The 20,152-nt window shown below is 40.1% G+C and overlaps 3 protein-coding genes across 3 annotated transcripts; all 3 read left to right on the forward strand.

The window, feature by feature from the left end:
• Positions 1–57: 57 nt before the first annotated feature.
• Positions 58–4,401, forward strand: LOC141011141 (uncharacterized). The gene is made up of 4 exons (XM_073484380.1): positions 58–115; positions 941–1,053; positions 1,227–1,293; positions 1,451–4,401. Exons 3-4 carry the CDS (start codon positions 1,233–1,235, stop codon positions 3,949–3,951), a joined length of 2,562 nt encoding a protein of 853 aa, XP_073340481.1. The 5' UTR covers positions 58–115; positions 941–1,053; positions 1,227–1,232; the 3' UTR covers positions 3,952–4,401.
• Positions 4,402–5,938: 1,537 nt separating this feature from the next.
• On the forward strand, positions 5,939–10,778 carry slc52a2 (solute carrier family 52 member 2). The gene is made up of 4 exons (XM_073484155.1): positions 5,939–6,201; positions 7,446–8,289; positions 8,454–8,577; positions 8,843–10,778. Exons 1-4 carry the CDS (start codon positions 6,072–6,074, stop codon positions 9,050–9,052), a joined length of 1,308 nt encoding a protein of 435 aa, XP_073340256.1. The 5' UTR covers positions 5,939–6,071; the 3' UTR covers positions 9,053–10,778.
• A 2,989-nt stretch (positions 10,779–13,767) lies between these two features.
• slc52a3-2a (solute carrier family 52 member 3-2a) lies at positions 13,768–17,051 on the forward strand. The gene is made up of 3 exons (XM_073483921.1): positions 13,768–14,931; positions 16,064–16,187; positions 16,328–17,051. Exons 1-3 carry the CDS (start codon positions 13,934–13,936, stop codon positions 16,535–16,537), a joined length of 1,332 nt encoding a protein of 443 aa, XP_073340022.1. The 5' UTR covers positions 13,768–13,933; the 3' UTR covers positions 16,538–17,051.
• Positions 17,052–20,152: the final 3,101 nt, after the last annotated feature.

Below are 20,152 nucleotides of genomic sequence, written 5' to 3' on the forward strand. Positions count from 1 at the left end.
ACGCCAACAGCCCGCCTTCTGTAAAACTATCCAATCACCGGCCGGCCCAGTGTTTTGGCTCCTGCACCGTGTGTTGTGAGGAGCGAGGTGAGTCTCACGGCGGTCCAGTTTCAGGGTAAGAATTTATGCTTTTAATCTTACTTTTCTACGAGTTTACATTAAAAAAATCTTTGTAAACGCTACAGGATGCAGCACGGCTCTTCTGCTCTTGTGTTAGTCACGAAATACTACAGTTTAGTGTGTTGTAAAGTTGGTGCTAACCAAGTTAGCAAGTTGCTCAAGAGGCTAACATTAGCATACAGAGGGAGTGCAGCATTAGCACTCACTTTGAGATAATATTCTCCAATATATACTGTTAAGGTTTGCTCATAGTTTGGGCTAGTACATTGCAGAGCTCTGTAGATATGTATATCTTTGTTTCATGGGAAAGAGAGAAAAAGAAAGTCTTGTTATTGATGCATGTATGCAGCTAGTATCATATCCAGGGGTGGTGGGTGGTAGGAGGTGCTCCCTGCAAAGTCTGGCCCCCAACTTCCACAAAGTGGAACAAAATAATAAAGACGTACGCTCATTTTCTAGTCAATTAGGACTAAACAGCTGTTGTATTGTGATGTGATTTGAGCTGTATTGCCTTATGATTTTAGCTGCAGTTGGTCAATTAAATATATCACTAACTATAACAATTTTGATAATAGATTATTAATTCTAATAATTCTTAATCAAAAATGTCAGAACATTCCTGGTTCCACATACTTGAATGTTAAGATTTGCTTCTTTTCTTTGACAAATTATTATTATTTTTTTAAAATATTCAGAATGGATATGTATCGAAAACTGGCTGTTTTTGACAACAGTACTTTAGATAAAATTTATCAACATTGAAGTAAATGACCTCTATGTAAAATGTAGAAATTATTTTTTAACTTATTTTCTTTTTCAGGTAAAGGAAGGAGTTTCTCTTCTTACAGAGCTTCAGTATCGTGTCTTTGTGCATACTGATGCCAAAAAGAAGCATTTTTCTGCAGCGGTGCATCCTCCAGGACAACACTGAAAGTATGAGACTTGCTCCTGTTCTGTTTCTTGTTCTTGCTCATTGAGGAGGAGATAGACATGTTTGTTTGTTTGTTTTTTCCATTGTGATGAATTAGCCCACCATTTCTTCTTTAAGCGTTATGCTTCAAGACGCTGAGGACTGAAACATTTCTTCTGTGTCTCTTTTAAAACAGCACACAATGGAGGAGACTGAAGATTTCTCTCTTTGTAGTAAAGCAGCTGTAACTGAAACAAATCTGAGTAAGTAAAACTGTCATGTAATAAAGCTGTTATTAAGGTGACATATGAGCTAATTCTCTTTATAATAACTATATAACTGAACATTTTTCTAGTAATACATTTTGTTATTGTATTTACTACTACTTTTCTGCTCACTTGCTCTTCTTCTGTTTTTCAGGAGATGAGTACTATTGGAAGCTTGTTGCAGACTTCATCGGCCCTCAGTCGGGAGAAGGGTTAGAGCTTGAGCAGGCACCATGCAAGAACAGACTTTTGATTCAAGTCGGACTCCTGAGAGAAGACAATAATTTTCCATGGATGGCCATCGTTGATTGGCTGAAGAAAATTTTCCCCAGATATCAGTCAGCTGACTTTCGTCGTTTAATTGAAAGAGGCATCGCAACAACATTGAGTCTGGGAAGTGATGCGAGGCTTTCCTTCCTGGAATCAGATGCTAACTTTAACTTTGTCGGCCCAATATGTGACAGCATCGGAGTTGAACGGCAACATCTTTTGGAACTGAGGGATTTTTCAGAGCAAGCACAGTCGATTGAAGTCACCAATGGGTTGATTCTCGAGTTGAGCAACTTCATCACCAGGGAGAAACTTGCGCCAGTTGTTTTAGTAACTTGGCTGAGAAACTTCAACCCTGAGTTTTGTAAGAATGGGGATATTCAAAAGGCATATAAAGACCTTAGAACCAAGATCAAAAAGTTAAAACTGTATTGCCGCAACTATGAAACAAGAAGTCACAGGAGGAATGCAATGATGGAACGTTTGTTTCAAAGTCCATTTGAACTGGTGCGTAAGAAAACACCTAAATTAATTGTGAAGAAACGCATGAAAAGAGAAGATGTCATAAATTATGAAAAAGTAACAATCAAGGAGGAAGACGAGAGCTATGAAATCATGCAAAGTGAGGGGTCTGAGATGAACAGAGGAGCTGTTGGTGAAAGTGATAAAAATTTGGATGTATCTAACCACAGAGAGGAGACCTCTGATAAACAAGGAGAGGCCCTGACCCTGCTTGACATCGCAATGCTGTCGGTCCAAAAGCTGTCAAGTATGTACGGTGGGAAAAACCCAGCATGCAAACAAGTTTCCTTGGATCTCCTCAAAAATCAGTATACTCTAACATGCAAGGAGCACCCAGCAATGGCAGAGTTTGAGAAAAAACTCGACTCACTCAGTGAAGACATTTCACTCATCTCCCCTGTGCTGTTTTTAAACTGTAACGCCAATTTCCTTGTTGACCTGCACGATGCCGTTGAGCAGGGGATTTTGAGCTTTGAAAAAGAGATCGTTCGGTCAACGGGAGAGAAACTGGGCCGGGACAGGCTTCCAAAATTCAAGAGCTTTGTGAACTTGTCAGAAAGTGCCACTTCACGCTACATTCACATGACTTGTGATATCTTGAGCCCTCGCATCCCAGGCACACAGAACTACAGAAAATACTGGGTAGCTTTCTGTGAGGAGAAGAGAAATCCCTCCAGACTTGCGGTAAATCAATCAAACCGATTCAACAACTACTTTGAGGCTGCAGCTGGCCTTATTCACCACTACAAAGAGACCGGTCTCTTTTTCTCAGATTTGCTGTCGCTGAATGACAAATGCCCAAACATTATCCTGGAGAGTGTTGCCACTGATGCCAGTGACTCTGTGATACAGAGCCTTGTGTGTGTTCTGGCCATTGTCTACTGCAAAATCCTTGGTCCTTACTGGCAGCTTCTGAAAAGTGGAGGAGAATACTCACTCTTCAGCCAGTACATGCTCTACCTCTACCAAAAGTTCCTTGATTGGTCCAAAGATCCTTCAACACTGCTGGAACCTGAAGAGGCCACAAATGTCTTCCTGCAGTTCCCACTGCAGGAGAAGACCTTTGAAGGAGTGTTTCATTACTGTGCTTACTGGCACACGAACAGGGACCTAATCAGAGCTTGCTTGAAGAGGGTGATAAAGATTATTGCTACTGTCACCGAAGAACACCTGAAAGACTTCCTGCCAGGAGGAACATTTTCTAAAGTCCCTTCATCAGATCTGAGCTTACAGCTGGTGAGCTGCACATTCTCTGTCTTGATGGCGGAGTATCCCTTCGGCCACGCGTACCCTTACGAGAAGAAAAGACCTGACAAGTCCTCGAAGCGCTCCTCAAACAACATGTCGTCGGATAGCTCTGAGGAAGATGATGACCGATCTGGTTCATCTGACAGCAGTTCTGATGAATCTTCCAGTTGGAGTGATAAAAAGAATACCCACACTGTCCAACAAGATGACCACAGTCCACAGGTGAAGAGGGGTCCCAAAAAGGTAGAACCACTTGTGGAGAACATGGATAGGGACTACATAATAGCTACCGTGACAAGAAATGGAGGGCCATGCAAGACACAGCAGGATGTTGACAAAATGATGTTGCGTTTCGATGGAAAATCCCGAGCAGAGAAACGGGAAGGAGTTCGTTGTGAGTTAATGTACCAGAAAATGGTCTTGGACAACTTCGACCCGAGCTTGTGTGGTCCTTTCCTCACCAGCTCACAAATGGCATTGAAGCTGAAGCTCGCACTTCCTCGTGTTAAACCTGGGTACTCTCTTGTTTTGGCGCCAAAATTGACAAAAACAAAGCCAGTGCTCCAAAACATAGTGCATGCTGCGACTGATCAGAACGAAAGCAGCCACACATGAGAGCTTTCACTTCATCTGAGAAGTGTGATATCGACAGAAAAAGGATGTTAAAGGACTTGAAATCAGAAGGAATTGGGTTAACGTGTGATTCTTTCTTGAGAAGCTGAGCAGAAATACACAAAATGACCTCAGTCTTTCTACACAAAGACATAATGTATGATTCTGTATGTGCCAGATGGAGCTGCCACATGTTTGTTACATACTGTATTTTCATTTTTAGCAGTTGAAATGATGTTTGATTTTGTGTCTCTTAAACTTTTGACACGATTCCCTAATTTTCATGGTTCTGTATTGTAAGAATAGTTTTCTAGAAAGTTACCTTTTTTGTTGCTGGGAAGGAAATTATTTTTTTATGTAAGGTCGTACCCATTGTGATCACGCAGTTAATAATCACTGCTGACGTAAAAGATGTCAGGAGGACTGCTGACAAAATAAACATTTTTGTTCAGATTTTGTTGATGTTTACTTTGTCAGCCTGGATGTTACACTAGAAAATGTTAGACTCAGATGTCGATGAAACAAGAGTTCAGTGTTAGAAAATCAACCCAGCTTTAGTTCAAGTTCATGACTATTTCCATCAATCAGATTTGTTTTTGTTAGCCACATAATAAGCCTTGTTTTTCTCAGATTTGAAGGTCATTTGTGGTTGCATCACAAGCATCAGCCATGTCAATGAGTTCAGTCTTACAAAAGCATTGACTGGGAGGAGCTCAGGAAAATAGGCAGTTATGAGAGAGGGGCTTACTGGGGTTACTGTGCCAAATGTCAAAGTGTTCATGAATTCATTTTTCCAAATATAGGCAATGAAGGGAACCAAACCCACTCTGCACCATTTGCTTATTTGCAGTTGTATTGTAGATATAGGTAACTTCGATATGTCACCCCATGGTTGAGTAGAATCAGATTACAGATCATCAGGATTATGTAATCCGATAACAAAAAATAGGTGATATAATTAACCCAGATTACATTTGAAATCATTTAATTATATTTACATTACTAAGGATTACTTGATTATAATATTGTAATATATATATATATTATATATATGTAAAATGTCTTATGTTCATTTAAAATATTTGGAGATATTGAAAGAGGAAAAAATATTTGGAGAAACTACATTTTTAGCATAAAGTGCCTTGTTTACAATGTTTTATTTTAATAAGTAAACCAAAAGTCTTTGGACTGGACTACATTTTTGTAATCGAATGGATTACATTACTCAAAAAATATGTAATTTGTATTCAGTAACTGACTACATTTCAAAGTAATCTGACCCGACTGATGTCACCACATACAGCATAAACATTTACTGCTACTCCCTACATATATCATACAACTACTCAGTATTAGTTGCGAATATTGGGATATGGGTGCATATAGGCATGTGCAATAAAAGTCAAATTAAATGTGTAGCATTATTTTTGGGGAACCAAAAATATTCACAAAACAGCAAATAAAAATTCAGATGTGTCACAGAATAAACAAATGAAACACTAAAATGTCCAAAATATATCTAACTAATCTGAGTAGTGTATCAAGCATCATATCAACAGACCAATAAAGGTCTCCAAGTCTAACTTTCTTATGGAAACACCTGCTTTTGAATGAGATGCGTGTCTGGCATCCCGCCCGCGCCAGCTGTCAGCAGCGTGGAATCAAACGCACCCATTTGATCCAATCTGCGTTTTCCAAGGATTCCAGTGACGATGGTGCCTTCATGACTGCCGGAAATCTCAAAGATCAGTGAACAGGCGTCAACAGTGCGGTTTCTGTTGACCGGCGCCGGACACTAAACAGGGTCAGGTTAGGTAAGAGATGATAGTTATCTCTAGGTGTTTTTTCAGTTACGTTTCGGCACTTGTTTACAAATAAAGTGATAGCCTACAGGAATATGTTAATACGGCCAAGAATACTTAAAAAGCACGGGAGAAAAGTAGGGATTTACGAGGGGCACGCGAAGGCACCTGAAGGGGCGGGAACTTTGCGTAAGTGTCCACCATTCCTTCAGGTTCGGGCGGCGTGAGGACGGACACATTGTCTCTGTTTAGTCAACCCAAACAGAGTCAAACGGGTCACCAGGGCTTTTCTTTGTCGTGTTGGCCGGGTTGAGCGGTACCATGTGCGGTAGCTGGTGGAGCAGTGCGGCGGTGACCCATGGGCTCATAGCCCTGTTCGCCATGGGCTCCTGGATTTCCGTCAACAGTCTGTGGGTCGAGCTCCCGGTGGTTGTCAACGTGCTGCCCGAAGGTCAGTGCTCCAACTTCTGAACCTTAACCTTCTCTGAACCTTTGGACCATCAGATTCAAGCCTTAATTAAAACATAATCACACCAGTTGAATCCCTTTGCTTCTTTATTTAAGATGTTAGCTCAAACTGGGAGATGTTAGCTTGTGCAGAATGATCTTAGCTAGCAACAGATGACAGTAATATGAACACAACCGGTGGCTACTGTGATGGTTTCTCAATCAAAAGTTACGAATTATTAAATATAAATCTGTTGAATACGTCGTAGTTGTCGGTACAAAAGTATAACTTCTTAAAATGGTTATATACAGAATGAACTTCCTCTTTCCTGTGGTTAAATAACCATGTAAAGTGCATTTAAGTAACGCTACTCGAGTAACGTTACTGTATGCAAGTACAATTTGAGCGTACTTGTACTTTTGAGTACTTCAAGTTTATGATGCTGTGTTTCTACTTCACTACATCTCAGAGGGAAACATTACAAAAGGTACAAAACATGTAATTACAGCTGAAATTTGATGTATTATTAGATTCAACCACACAACAGTATATAGAGTACAGTTAAAAGTAAATGCACCTCCAGCAGCTGCAAAAGGAAAATACTGCTGGCACAGTTATCCATGCATAATAATTCAATAATATATTTTATAACTCTGACAGAGGTCATCATGTTGCATAATGAATACTTTTACTTCCCCATTTAGCTCCAACTCCTGCACAGGGATTGAAAAAGCAACTTTTTTGATGCAGTTCTCAGGCATTAAATGTAAAATCTGAATAAAGGACAATGGTCTTATACTCCAGTCACAGCCTGCAACATTAATTCATAAAATAAATCAATTAAACACTTCAGTGTGTGTGCAGGTCTTGAAAAGGCTTTAATTATAAATAATTGTAGGTTATATTGCTCCTGGATCATTTGACCAGTATGATTGTGAAACAGTCATTAGATTTTATTCTCAGTGGTATTAAACAGCTCTGAGAGTCTTAAATTTAACCTGATGAACCCTGCAGATGTAAGACAAGTATCCAGTCAATAACTGATATAATACATATCTAGGATCAGACAATGAATTCATCTCAAGTTTGATCGAATACTGTAGGTTTCTGAAAATACAGTAGTTTTTATCAATAGGTTCAGGTTTGTAAGTCATTCTGAAAGCACTTCTTTTTCATTCCCAAAATGATGTCACACATGTAAAAATGCAACAAATGTTGTGTTTGATTATTGGCTTGTCTTGTTTTAGGATGGAACCTGCCCGCCTATCTCTCAGTGCTGATAGCGTTCGGGAACCTCGGTCCGATAGCAGTGACGATCACACACCACTGTGCTCCAGGACGTTTAAACGAACGCCTCGTCATCCACTGCATCCAGCTGCTGGCAGTGGCAGCGTCGGCTCTGCTGGCCGTCTTCTGGTCACACACCGTCACCATAGCTGGAGAAGAAAGGTCACTGCCCTTCCTGCTCTTCACCTTCGTGCTGTCCTTGGTTTGCTGTACATCCAACGTCACCTTCCTGCCATTTATGTTTCGTTACCCCCCTCAGTACATTCGGACTTTCTTCATCGGTCAGGGCTTCAGTGCTTTGTTCCCGTGTGTCGTGGCTTTAGGACAAGGTGTCGGCAAGCTGGAGTGTAAAACTGTGAATGGCACCGTGAAGCCAAATCATTTAAAAGAAAACTTCCCAGCACAGAACTTCTTTGCGTTCTTGTGCATCATGCTGGCTATCTCATGTCTGAGTTTCTGGGCTTTAACACAAAGACGGACAGAGTCACAGGAAGACGCACCGCCACAGGAGTCCGGAGAGAAAAACGGAGATGAAACACATCCGCTGCAGAACGGAGGGACGCCGGTGTCTGAGGAGCAGACACCGTCAGAGGAACGACCTCCTGCTGTGAGGTTTTGGACGCAGCGGAACATCTACCTGCTGTTACTGCTCGCTGTCTCCAACGCCCTCACCAACGGGGTCCTGCCGTCTGTGCAGAGTTTCTCCTGTTTGCCCTACGGCACCATGACCTTTCACCTCTCTGTGGTCCTGGGCAACATAGCAAACCCACTGGCCTGCTTTCTAGCTATGTTCGTCATCCTGAGGTGAGAAAATATTAGAGGGATCTAACATGTACATTACTTTTAAGAACTAATAACTCTTTAAATATCATGTAAGTGAGTTATTTTTACATGTGATTGTGGTGAACATTTTTTCCTATAAAAGATTTGTCCACAGTTTTTTGATTGGAGCCATTTTTGTCTTCCAGGTCCTCCACTGGTTTGGGCTTCTTGTCCATAGGAGCGGGAGTATTTGCAGCATATCTCATGGCGCTGGCAGCACTCAGCCCCTGTCCTCCACTCCTGGGAAACCCTTCTGGTGTGGCTTTAGTGGTAAGTGGTGATATATATTTCTCGAGCTGAGTATCGTCACAATTCCCCAATTTGATTTGACTCTGATGTTAAGGTCACAATTTGAAGCAAGACTTTCACATCCTTTTTTTAAATCTTCAAATTCTTCTTATAGACAGGACTATGACTTGACTTTATCCGTGAGACTTATTCCAGGTTAGGGCTATAAAACAAAACATATCGCCCTCTGTGTATTCAACACAGGCCAAAGCCTCATCTATTTTTTTCTTTCTTGTGCCTGCTACAGGTCATCTCCTGGATTATATTCACCGGTCTCTTCTCCTACGTGAAGGTGGTGATTGGGACTTTGCTCCACGAGGCAGGTCACGCTGCCCTGCTGTGGTGCGGCATCTCTATCCAGGCCGGCTCCCTGATCGGAGCCCTCACCATGTTCCCTCTGGTCAACGTCTACCACGTGTTTGCCCGGGCTCAAGAATGCGTGGATAACTGCAGTTAGCAGGAGTGAGATATGTAATGTTTTAATGAATTCTGCTTTTTATAGACACAGTTGCCATTCATTGGTGACAAAGAGGACTGTTTTTACCCTGTTTTGGGGTAAAAACCCGTTCACCCGTTCCCGAGTGAAGCAGCAGATCTGTCTTCTTGGCCTCATCATTCATGCCACCAACGAGGCTTCTTCTCCTGATTCAGAGGCCTCTGAGCCTGTGAAAGTAAAAACATTCCCACCAGATAATGGGAGCATTGTGTTGCCGCACATTGGCCAAGGGGATGTAAAGTGCAGTAAAACCACAAGTGCTTTGTGGTATTTTATAATTAATCTCTGTAGTTGAAGTTGTTTACAGTTGCAAAAACAGCAGCTGATTATTTTCCCACTACATCAAACCACGTGAGAAGGTGTTGACTCAGGGACACGAACATTAACTAATTCATCTACTGGGTTGCTCCTGAATCTAATTCATGCGAAAAATCCACACAGTTAGGCCCTGTCCACATGTACACTGGTATTTCTTTAAGAAAAATATGTTTTGGCTTGTTAAACACACGGAAACAGTGTTTTAGGTCACTGAAAACGAACCTTTTGGAAACTCATTCCAGGTTGAAGATATTCAAGAACTCTAACAGAAACCCTTCATTTCTGAACAAGGCTTTTATTTTGAAATGTAACGAGGAACGTGTTTGGGGCGGGGATCGTTTTTGTTTTTAATGTGTACATGTGGACAAAGCCTTAATTGCTACAATTACAATCCCATCGCTACACTTTTTTAAATTATTTTTTATATTTTTTATGTCAGTTACAACGTGATTCAAAAAAAGTTGGGACGCTGTGTAAAATGTTAATAAAAACAATGCAGATTTACAAACAAACTCTTCTTCTTTCCAAATTGTTTTCATTTGAATAAATGTCAAAAAGGGCGACCATTTTACAGCGTTTCACCTTTTTTAGAATCGGGGTTGTATTATTTTCACCTACCTCTTCCCTTTGCTTCCATGTAAGCATAAAACATCATTATATTTACAGTTTCATCAGAGTCTGATATGCTGTTGAGTTTGGCTGAAGTCAATATTGTGAAAACTGTCATTTTGAATGCAGTAACTGTAAACATACAGTTCAGAGATGCAGTGACATTCCTTGATTTCATGCCAAAATCTTCGAACAAGACACCGCTTTAAACAAATTTAAGATGAATTTTAGTCAACTTCAGATTTGAGGTTCCTCATAATGTTTTAAACAAACATTTAGTGTTATTTTCTCGTCATTTTGGATTTGCCTTCATTCCAAACATGCAGTAATGTTAAGTTACGTTAAGGGAACAATATCTGGCCTTGATGAGCTGTAAAGTAACGAGTGAACAGTTTTGCTGAACAAGGGATTGTGTTTTAAATAATGGTAATGATGTATATCTTTGATGTGCACTAATAATGTAATTTTAATTAACCATGCTGCTACAGTACATCAGATCGGAGACTTTAAAAGGTTTACAGAGGAAGAATATCAGTTAACGTTGCCTTAACTTAATGCTGGTAATCCTGCTTCTTTAATTTATCTGCTGTTAAACGACTGATTGATGTGATTGGTGGTGCTTTTTGAACATGGACATTTTGTTGATTTCTTTTTTTTGTTTTTTAAAGCTGATTGTCATGCATACAACATGTGACATGAAATGGTTGATGACTACAGTTGTGAAATGACTGGTTAACAATAAAGCTTTGTTGAAAATGTCCTGAAGCTCTTTTTGTCATAGAAGATTAGTGTTTGGGAGATTTTGTCCGCTCCCTATATTGTATTGATATCAGCTCTGCTAATACGTTACAGTGCGTACTTTATAAATAGATATGACTTGGTCAGATATGAGAAAATTGATTAATTAGATATTACAGTGTTTTATGTTTACTTCACTGCAGCTTGAGTCACCACTGATCAGCATATAGTTTTAGTTTATGAATTTGGAGAATAAATAAATATATATGACAAGTCTGAAGTGCTAAACTGGTATTTACGTTCCCAAATGTGATATTAAAGCTTATACTACCAAACAGGCAAGTGATGAAAAAGTGTAGGTGCAAGTGTGGTGACGTAGAGAGGAGGGAGGGGATTTCTACGACAATGCTTGCAGCAGCTTTAACTTGTATAAAAACATTTTTTTAACAAGGGCAAGTTGTGTTTTTTTCCATTGAGGTTTATCTGCTATCCATGTTCCTCTGTTCCCCGTCTTTACATCATGCAAAACTAATGGCAGCTGGCTTCCACTCAGGTCTTTCAGTCAAACCAAAACAAAGACTTAAATAGTTTGGGGTCATGGAAGGTGTCTTCATTGTGAAACAACCACCACTGTTGATTAAAATCTGTCTACGTGACTTAGGCAGTTGGTGGACGAGGTGATGTTTTCAGGGTTTTCACACACGTTTTAAACACGTTCGCTGACTTTGTTCCTCACTCTGACTTCCTCCTTGAAGTTAAAGCAACAGGTGAGCATATAAAATACACTGTTACTTGGAATAAAATTATGGATTTCTCTGGCTTTGACCATTGTTGAGGACTTTGGGATAATGTAAGTACACAACTCAACAAAATGAACAACAAAGGTCGAGTCATTTTCACACATTTAAAGCAGAAATGTTACTTTCTGGCTTTTGATAATTTGGATTTCTGTCAAATAATTACATAAGGTTATATGAATCCTTTTTTTCTTATGGATTGGGATTTGTAATACCTTATAATCAACTAATGAAATGTCTAGTTGTGTAACTGAACGGTGTAAACACTTCACTCATGTTCACCTCTGATCCCATGATCCCCTTAAGCAGAATTATGGATCTCTGTAGACTCCTGAATGCAACTCACTCATTCAGAAATGGTTTCAAGGCAAAGAAAATGTGGGTGATCGGGCTGCAAAAATCACAACATGTGATGTTTATTGATGACCCCAAACTCCTGACAGTGAAGGTATTTAAGTTTTGAGACGATGATCAGTTGACCAAACGTGTCACGGTTGGCTGGATGCTCTCACACCCACTTGCTCCAAAGGAGGGTTTAATCCCTTGACGCACACACACACAGTTTACTGCTCAGGACTTTGGCTTCTTTCACTCTCACTCGCTCAGAAAACTCCACTCTCCACTGAACAGCATGTGAGTATCTGCAGGGATGCATACTCTCATTTATTTAATGGTTGAGATTGGTGTACAAAAAAACCCCCCAACTAAAATCTGTTATTTTTTATGTCTTATCTGCAATTTTTAAAAATGTTTTTAAACAGTTTCATTTGCCAGTTCTATAATATTTTAATATTTGTGAGCTAAATATCCACATTCAATAAGTTTAACTAGAACTCAACTTTTCTTAATGAGATTTTTTATAATTATGATTGTGCTTCCAGATCTAACAGATAATTGTTATTTTATTTAGTCATCATTCTTGTTTTGAGGACTCTCTGCATGGATTTCCGAGAATTTTGTCTCATTTTGTCGTTGATCAAAGACTTCGCTGCATGCAGCTTCTTTTTCCAACAAACAATGCACCGGTCAGATGTTTTCCTAACTTATGTAATAGTTACCAGCGCAGTAGGTGGTCGTCTTTCCTTTGCTGTATGCTTGATGTTTTAAGCTGGTTTAAAGCACACCCTTCTCCTGGCTGCGAGCAAATGAAAATAATGTGCATTGCACTTTGCATGCAACATTTTTTTTTTTGCATTTAATGAGTTTATTTGACTGATAATTGTACAAAAAAAAAAAATTCTCACGGCCAGCAGACCAAGAAAAGAAAAGACCCAACAAAAACAGGAAACATTAACCACGCGTACCAACGTGTTATGCCCTGCACGTTTAGCAAGCTGGCAGAAAGATTCTCTCTCTTGGTGACACATTAATCTGTGGTAGTAAAGCCTCTGTTTGACTTGTCTTATTGATTTACTAATTTGACTTATTTCCCATTCTTTGTTGCTGCAAAGATCAACTCAAGGATAACTTTTGTTTTCTACCTGCAGTAATAAAGGAAACAACCAAAAAACACATTTTAATTTAGATATCAGCAGTAAAATGAGCCTAGAGGCTTTTAGCTTGTGTCAATTCATTTGAATTTCTAAATTGGAATTAAACTTACTGAGCGCAGTCTTTATTGCGTAACATGATAACATAATTTGTAATGAATTACACAATTGTTTCCAGACATTTTCTACAAAATTGTTATGAAATAACCGAGTTGCTCCTAACAACCCGCATGTCTTTTGAGCAGTTTCCTTTCCTCTGCGTCTCTGCATGACGGCGGACACCAGGAGTACTGCAACAGAAATTAGTCTTCAGTTGTCCAGCCGGGAACAAGGTCAGTGGATTTCAACATGTAAATGTGTGATTATAGTTCTGGGGCGCTGTTATTTAGCAATGTAATGTCCATAAATTAATACACTGAGCTCCATTTACTGGGAGAAGCAACAGCCAATAACAACATATAAGTAACGATTGCACTTAGATATACTGTAAGTAATAGTAATAATAGTGGAACAAAAGACCGCGACACAGTGGGACCTGGGAACAAAAGACCCTGGAAATACAGGAACCTTTGTCATGTTCCCCCAAATGTTCCACATAAATCTGGGAACATAGGACCCAGGGAAGACAGAACCTTGGAAATAGGACCCGGGGAACGTGTGACTTTATAAACAATGGACTGTGTGAATATAGGACCCTTTGTCATGTTCCCGTTATCTGCCATATGAATCAGAGAACGTATGACTGTAGGAAGACTGACCCCAAAATGATGACGGTTTCATATTCGGGGTTCAGCTGATAAACAGGTTTTGAAGTAAACCTACCAGCTGATGTTCAGTGTCATGATATTTACAGACCTTTTTTTCTATTTCTAGAGAAGCCCACCTCCAACATGTCCCTCCTGACCCACCTGTTGGCGTGTCTGTTTGGGATGGGCTCCTGGATCTCCATCAATGGCCTCTGGGTGGAGCTGCCCCTGATCGTCCCCCAGATCCCAGAGGGCTGGTACCTGCCCTCTTACCTCTCCGTTGTCATCCAGATGGCCAACATTGGGCCTCTCTTTGTCACTCTGATGCATCGCTTCCGGCCCGGCGCCCTGAATGAAACAGCTGTCATATATGTGATCGTCGTCCTGGGTACTGTGGCGAGTTTCCTGCTGGGTTTCTTCTGGAAGGAGACTGTTGTGATAGCTGGTGTTCCTCGCAGTGTCGCCCTCCTCCTCTTGACTTTCTTCCTCTCAGCTGTTGACTGCACTTCCTCCGTCACCTTCCTGCCCTTCATGATGCGTCTCAAGCCCCAGTACCTGACCACCTATTACATAGGGGAGGGTGTGAGTGGCCTGTTGCCTGCTATAGTGGCTCTGATCCAAGGTGTTGGGGTGGTCCACTGCATAAACAGCACCCAGCCTCTGAACTCCTCCAACAGCTCTGCAGCCTTCGACCTCCAGGCCCAGTATCAACCAGCCAACTTCTCAGCTGAGGTGTTTTTCTTCTTCCTCAGCGCCATGATGCTGGTGTGCCTGGCGGCGTTCCTGCTGCTGAACTACCACCCGTCTGTGGCCAGGGAGCATCCCAACGGTCGATACACCAACGGGGTGAAGGAGAAATCTCAGAAAAACAGGAAGTGGGCCGAGCAGACGCTCATGATGGATCCATACAGACCTGCAAGCCAGAAGAGAAGCAGCTTTGGCACTGGCTCTTACAGCTGGGTGCAGGTGTTTTATATCTTTGTGATTCTGGCCTGGGTGAACGCCCTGACCAACGTGGTGCTTCCTTCGGTGCAGTCGTACTCGTGCTTGCCATACGGGAACAGCGCCTATCACTTATCAGCCACCATGGCTGCTGTGTCAAACCCTCTCGCTTGCTTCATCGCCATGTTCTTCCCTATAAGGTCAGTGTACTGCAGGTCAATACAGGGCTCAAAGTTTGATAGGCTTTTATTCAAATCCAAAAATCCCTTTAAGCTTCTCGACCCAGTTTGCACACGGTTTCCTTCGAAAAGCCTCTAACAGCAAAAAATGGATGAAACCTCAGGAAGAGCTTAGAGTAAAGTAACTTCTTTCTTTTTCAACTTTTTAAGTTGTAAAGTGTGAACAAACTGTTTCAAGTTTCAGTATTTTTCAAAAAAAAAAATTCTTCTAGGTTTAAAGGGACAGTTCAACCCAAAATCAAACAAATCATCAAATCATACATATTTTCCTGTAGTGTTATTTATCCATCTAGACTGTTTTGGTGAGTTTTGGAGATATCAGCCATACAGAAGTCTACCGTCTTTCAAATATAATGGATATCGATGACACTCGGTTTGTGGTTCTCAAAGCTGTCTTTAGTTGTTTTAGTTGTGGTTTAGTATCAGTTGACCAGCTATTTTTGACTGATCATTTAATTTTTCATGCAAAAATGTTGTTGTCAGTGTCTCAAACATGGAGGTTTTTCCTGCTCTTCTGCATTTTATATTACATTAGACAGAGAGTGTTTTGGTTTTGGACTGAAATACAAAACATTTTAAAGACCTGATAATAAAAAAGCTGATTAATCGATAATGAAAATAATCATTATTTGTGAAGACTTGTACTTACTTGTACTTGAATGTTGCTCAAGAAGTATCTTAAAATTATCAATAGATTATCAAAAAAGTTGCCAATGAATAAAGTAGTTTCAGCTCGACACTTCAGATGACCAAAAGAAATATCCCATTGAAACATCTTTACAGAAACTGATTTAAAAATTCAGCAGTTGGACATTTTTAAGACCGTAAATTTGACATTTGCAACTCTGGAAGTTCACAGAATAACATTTCATTTTTATTTTCTCCCACTAAAGAGTCATAACTGCTCAAATTGAGTCATATTTAATTAAATATCGCATGAGTATTGTTATATATTGTGCTACAGTATATTCCAACTCCTCTCTTTGTGTGATGCATTTTTGTTTGGATCCTTAAATGCAGCCATTAATACAACTTGTGCTGAAATCAAACCCTGAAATAGCAAATATTTGAGACGTAATGTTTCCTCTCACAGATCTCTGCTGTTGATGGGAGCTCTCACACTGATAGGCAGTGGAGTTGGAGCTTATATAATGACCATTGCGGTGCTGAGTCCATGTCCACTGCTGGTTCATGAAACTTCAGGTGGTGTCATCATTGTGAGTAACCTGTGAGGCTTCATTCACTCAAATAAACCTCCTTATCTTCCTGTTCACTTGTGTTAAAAATGAACAAATGTGACTGAAACACCACATGTTGGCATCAAAATGGGTTCAAACTCACCTCCTCTCCTCCACAGGTGTTGGCCTGGGTCCTCTTTGTTCTCACTCTGTCCTACGTGAAGGTGATCATCGGGGTGATCCTGCGTGACGAGGGCCACAGCGCCCTGGTGTGGTGTGGAGCCATGGTGCAGCTGGGATCCCTGCTGGGAGCTGTGACCATGTTTCCGGTGGTCAGTGTGTACAGCTTCTTCTCATCAGGAGACCCGTGCAACACTAAATGTCCCTAAATGAGAGACTGGAGGCTGATACAGGAGAGGCTCGACAGGTTTTCAAATCTTTCTTAGACAGATACTCAACAGAAGAAGCCTCTTAATGTTTGTTTGTTTGTTTTGTTTTTTATTACAGTTTATTTAATTTGCAACATCTGAATGTGAATATGTCTTTTGTTTTGGAAAAAACAAGCCACAAAGACATTAATGTACATGATAATGTAGTATTAATGACCATGCTGCCTCCCACAGGATGAAAACATTGAATTTATGTTATATGTGTGATAAAGTGCTGTGGATTGATACAGTTTGGACTTTGGACTATAAATCTACGCTGACAGCAGTGTGTGTGGCTGTACTGTAGAGCCAGAGTGGCAACTATTAGTGATGAAATAACTCTTATTGTAAAGACTTATTTTCAACCTGTATATTAAGTGTCATGTACTGTACTTTCTGTTTATATGTGACTGCTTTCAAAGGTCAGTGTATGTAAAAAATATAATATAATGTAATAAAGTAAAAATAACTGTTACTAACGACTACCGAACTATTACAGTTTGTAGTAAAATGTATTTACACAAGTTGAAACATTGGAAGACGAGAATGATCCACTGTAATAAATCTAATGAGGTTGTTTTCTCCTGATAAATACATATGAGACTAATTATTTGTAATATCATAATCCTGCAATCACACGATTGTATTTGTACATTTAATCATGTTGTTTATTGTATTATATGACACTACACTATAAAGAGATGATCCCAACATTACTAAAGGAACGTAATGCACCTGTCGTCTTTATATGACCGGACACAAACTGGACAATCAGACAATAGAGGCGCACACATAACTTACATTACATTGATTTTTAATAATGCACCATGAGCCACTTTTGTCTTTCTTCAAATGAATAAAATATGTCTGGAAGAAAATTATATAGAAAAGAAATAAGAATAAAATGACTACGCTGCAAACACACGTGTTCACATATTCAAAAATGTACAACACACAGTCAAAGCATTATTTCAATATTTCCATCACCACAGACATACATACAGTGCAAAATAAACCCTCTCTATGTAAAAACAAATCTAATTTACATTACATTTACATAGAGTGACATCGTGTTCATAAAGGTGCTTCGTCATATGTTTTTCATAATAATTTCCACTTCTAATCCACAAATTGATCAAACATTCAGTCACCGACACACCATGTCTCCCTACATTAAGGTTTAACAGAGACAATGAGATTATTTCTCCATTAAAGAATCATTGTTACGGTCTGACTCTCCTTCCTGATTGAGTTTCTCATCACTGAACTTCAAGTTAAAGGGTAACTCCACACATTTTACACACTTTGGGAGTGCAACTGTATATGAGAAACAAGTAGTATGAAGCCTTTTGTGGCTCTGGAGGAAGCTGCATGCAATCTGATAAATTGCCACAACAGTTGCATTGTGGGTAATGTAGGCGGCAGCTTTTGAAAAAGAAGAAGAAGAAGAATGTGTGGAATAAAAAGTTGATATCTCTGATCCTGCTGTATCGATTTAAACTGTGCATAATGAGTCCAACAGTGGCTTTTCAAAAGCTGTCGCCTACATTACCCACAATGCAATTAAGCCACTGAGTGACATCACTGGAGGCGATTTCTCAGATTACATGCAGCTTCCTCTGGAGCAACAAAAGGCTTTATACTACTTTTTTTCCACATATGCAGTAGATCTCCCCGAGACCTGTAAACACACTTTAATGTGTAAAATGACCCTTTAAGTTTGAGTTGAAGTGAAGGGAGCGAAACAATAAGGCTTTTTCTCACTTAAAGCAGGTAAACAGCTTCCCCTGGGTGGAGAGGTAAATGAGTGGATGCACAACGCTGGCAGCAGACAACAACGTTATACACAGAGGTGTGATCATACAGTCAAATACCATCTCATCAAAGCTGAACTGCTGCAGGATAGTAACTGGACTGTAACAAATCAAAGTGATGACTGAAGTGGCACAGACAGTTTTAAATGCTCTCCTCTTGACGGGGGACATCTTGTCTCCTCCCGGGCCGGACTTCATCAGCGTCCTCAAAATGCCGATGCTGCAGTGCGCCATCATCACAGTCGTGGCCAACAACCAACTGACAGGAAGATCTCTGGTCACTGTCTTGAAAGCGGGGAAATAGACACCAGCTACAACCTCTAAGAAGGCGATGGGCACAGAGACGAGCCACACTATGACGACAGCAACCTCCCTGAATCTGTACGTCTTCAGCAGGGGGTAAAACAAGGGGTGAATCACAGCAACATATCTCTCTATGCAGATAAAAGTCAAACTCATCGGGCCTCCGAGCATTGTGTACACGAACAGAAACTTGAGGACTTTTAAGTGGTAATTTGGCTGCAAAAGCAGGACATTTAAATGCACGATGGCGACCAAGTACTGCAAGTTGTGAAAGATAGCTAAACTACAATTCAGGATATCTGTCGCCTTCTTGGATGTGAAGGAGATCCACAGCAGTTTGATGACCACCGGTTGTCCCACCAGAAAAGTGATGATGTCAATCATCGAGAGGATGGCTACATAGCTCGGTCCAAACTCACAGACCTGTGGTTTGCTGGAGTTGAGTGTGACGTTGCTGGAGAAATTCATCATCTTGTCAGAGCTGAAACAACCAGACGAGCAGAGAGAAGCTGCTGATGGAGGTTTAAAAGTGTCCGTCATCGGATTCTTTTGGGCCTAAAAGTGTAATTTTGACTACAAAAAAATACTCAAATTAAATCTTAATCTAACTTTTTTCCAGTACAAAAAAAATCTTAAAAGACAAATCTGTACACATGATCATAAAACTAGACAGAATAAAGCGAATTACTGCACTAAAATTAAGAAAAATAACACTTGATTGACTTGAATAACGTCCAAATAATATCAATAAATCGGTGTCCGTTAGTTAGAGTTAAATTAAGTCAAACTATCTAAAGACGTAATAGCTGAAATGATAAACATCGAACATCAAGGGGCAGAAATTTGAAGAAATTCAAACTCAGAATTTTAATATTTACAATATTAATGAGAAACATTTGTGTTTATTTTTTCCATAAATTAATAAACAAGCTGCTCTCAGAGGAAAATAAGGTCCCAGAACACTGTTTGAAGCTGGATTTATTTATTTAGTTTATTCAGCCATAAAAGAATATTTTTCTCCAAAACTACACAGTGCACCTTTAAGGTAAGATATTAACCCTTTTCCTGACTTTTTTTTTTTTACCTGACACATCAATAACCATATAATTACATACACATCACTCACCAGGTGTATTCGGTTGCTGCTCTGAGAACGACGGGAAGAAAAATGGGCTGACGGAGTAAAAGTGACACCTGATTTTCCTAACACGCGTAAGACAGGCGTGGAGCAGCCGAGCAAAGACAACAAACTGTGACTCCAACATGTCCTCATTTCCATAACAGCAGAGCTTCAGGTGTCAGTGAAGGGTCAGGCTGTTACACAATCACGTATAAAAAGAACATACAACAGCGACACTTAACTTTTTTCATCCATGTTTAAGATCCAGCAGAAATCATGCAGACCACAGGGTGTCAGTGTAACACAGCTGCAGCAGAGAGGCCTTCAAGAGGAGTATTA

Source organism: Pagrus major, chromosome 16 (genome assembly GCF_040436345.1).
Source record: "Pagrus major chromosome 16, Pma_NU_1.0".
Lineage (NCBI taxonomy): Eukaryota > Metazoa > Chordata > Actinopteri > Spariformes > Sparidae > Pagrus > Pagrus major.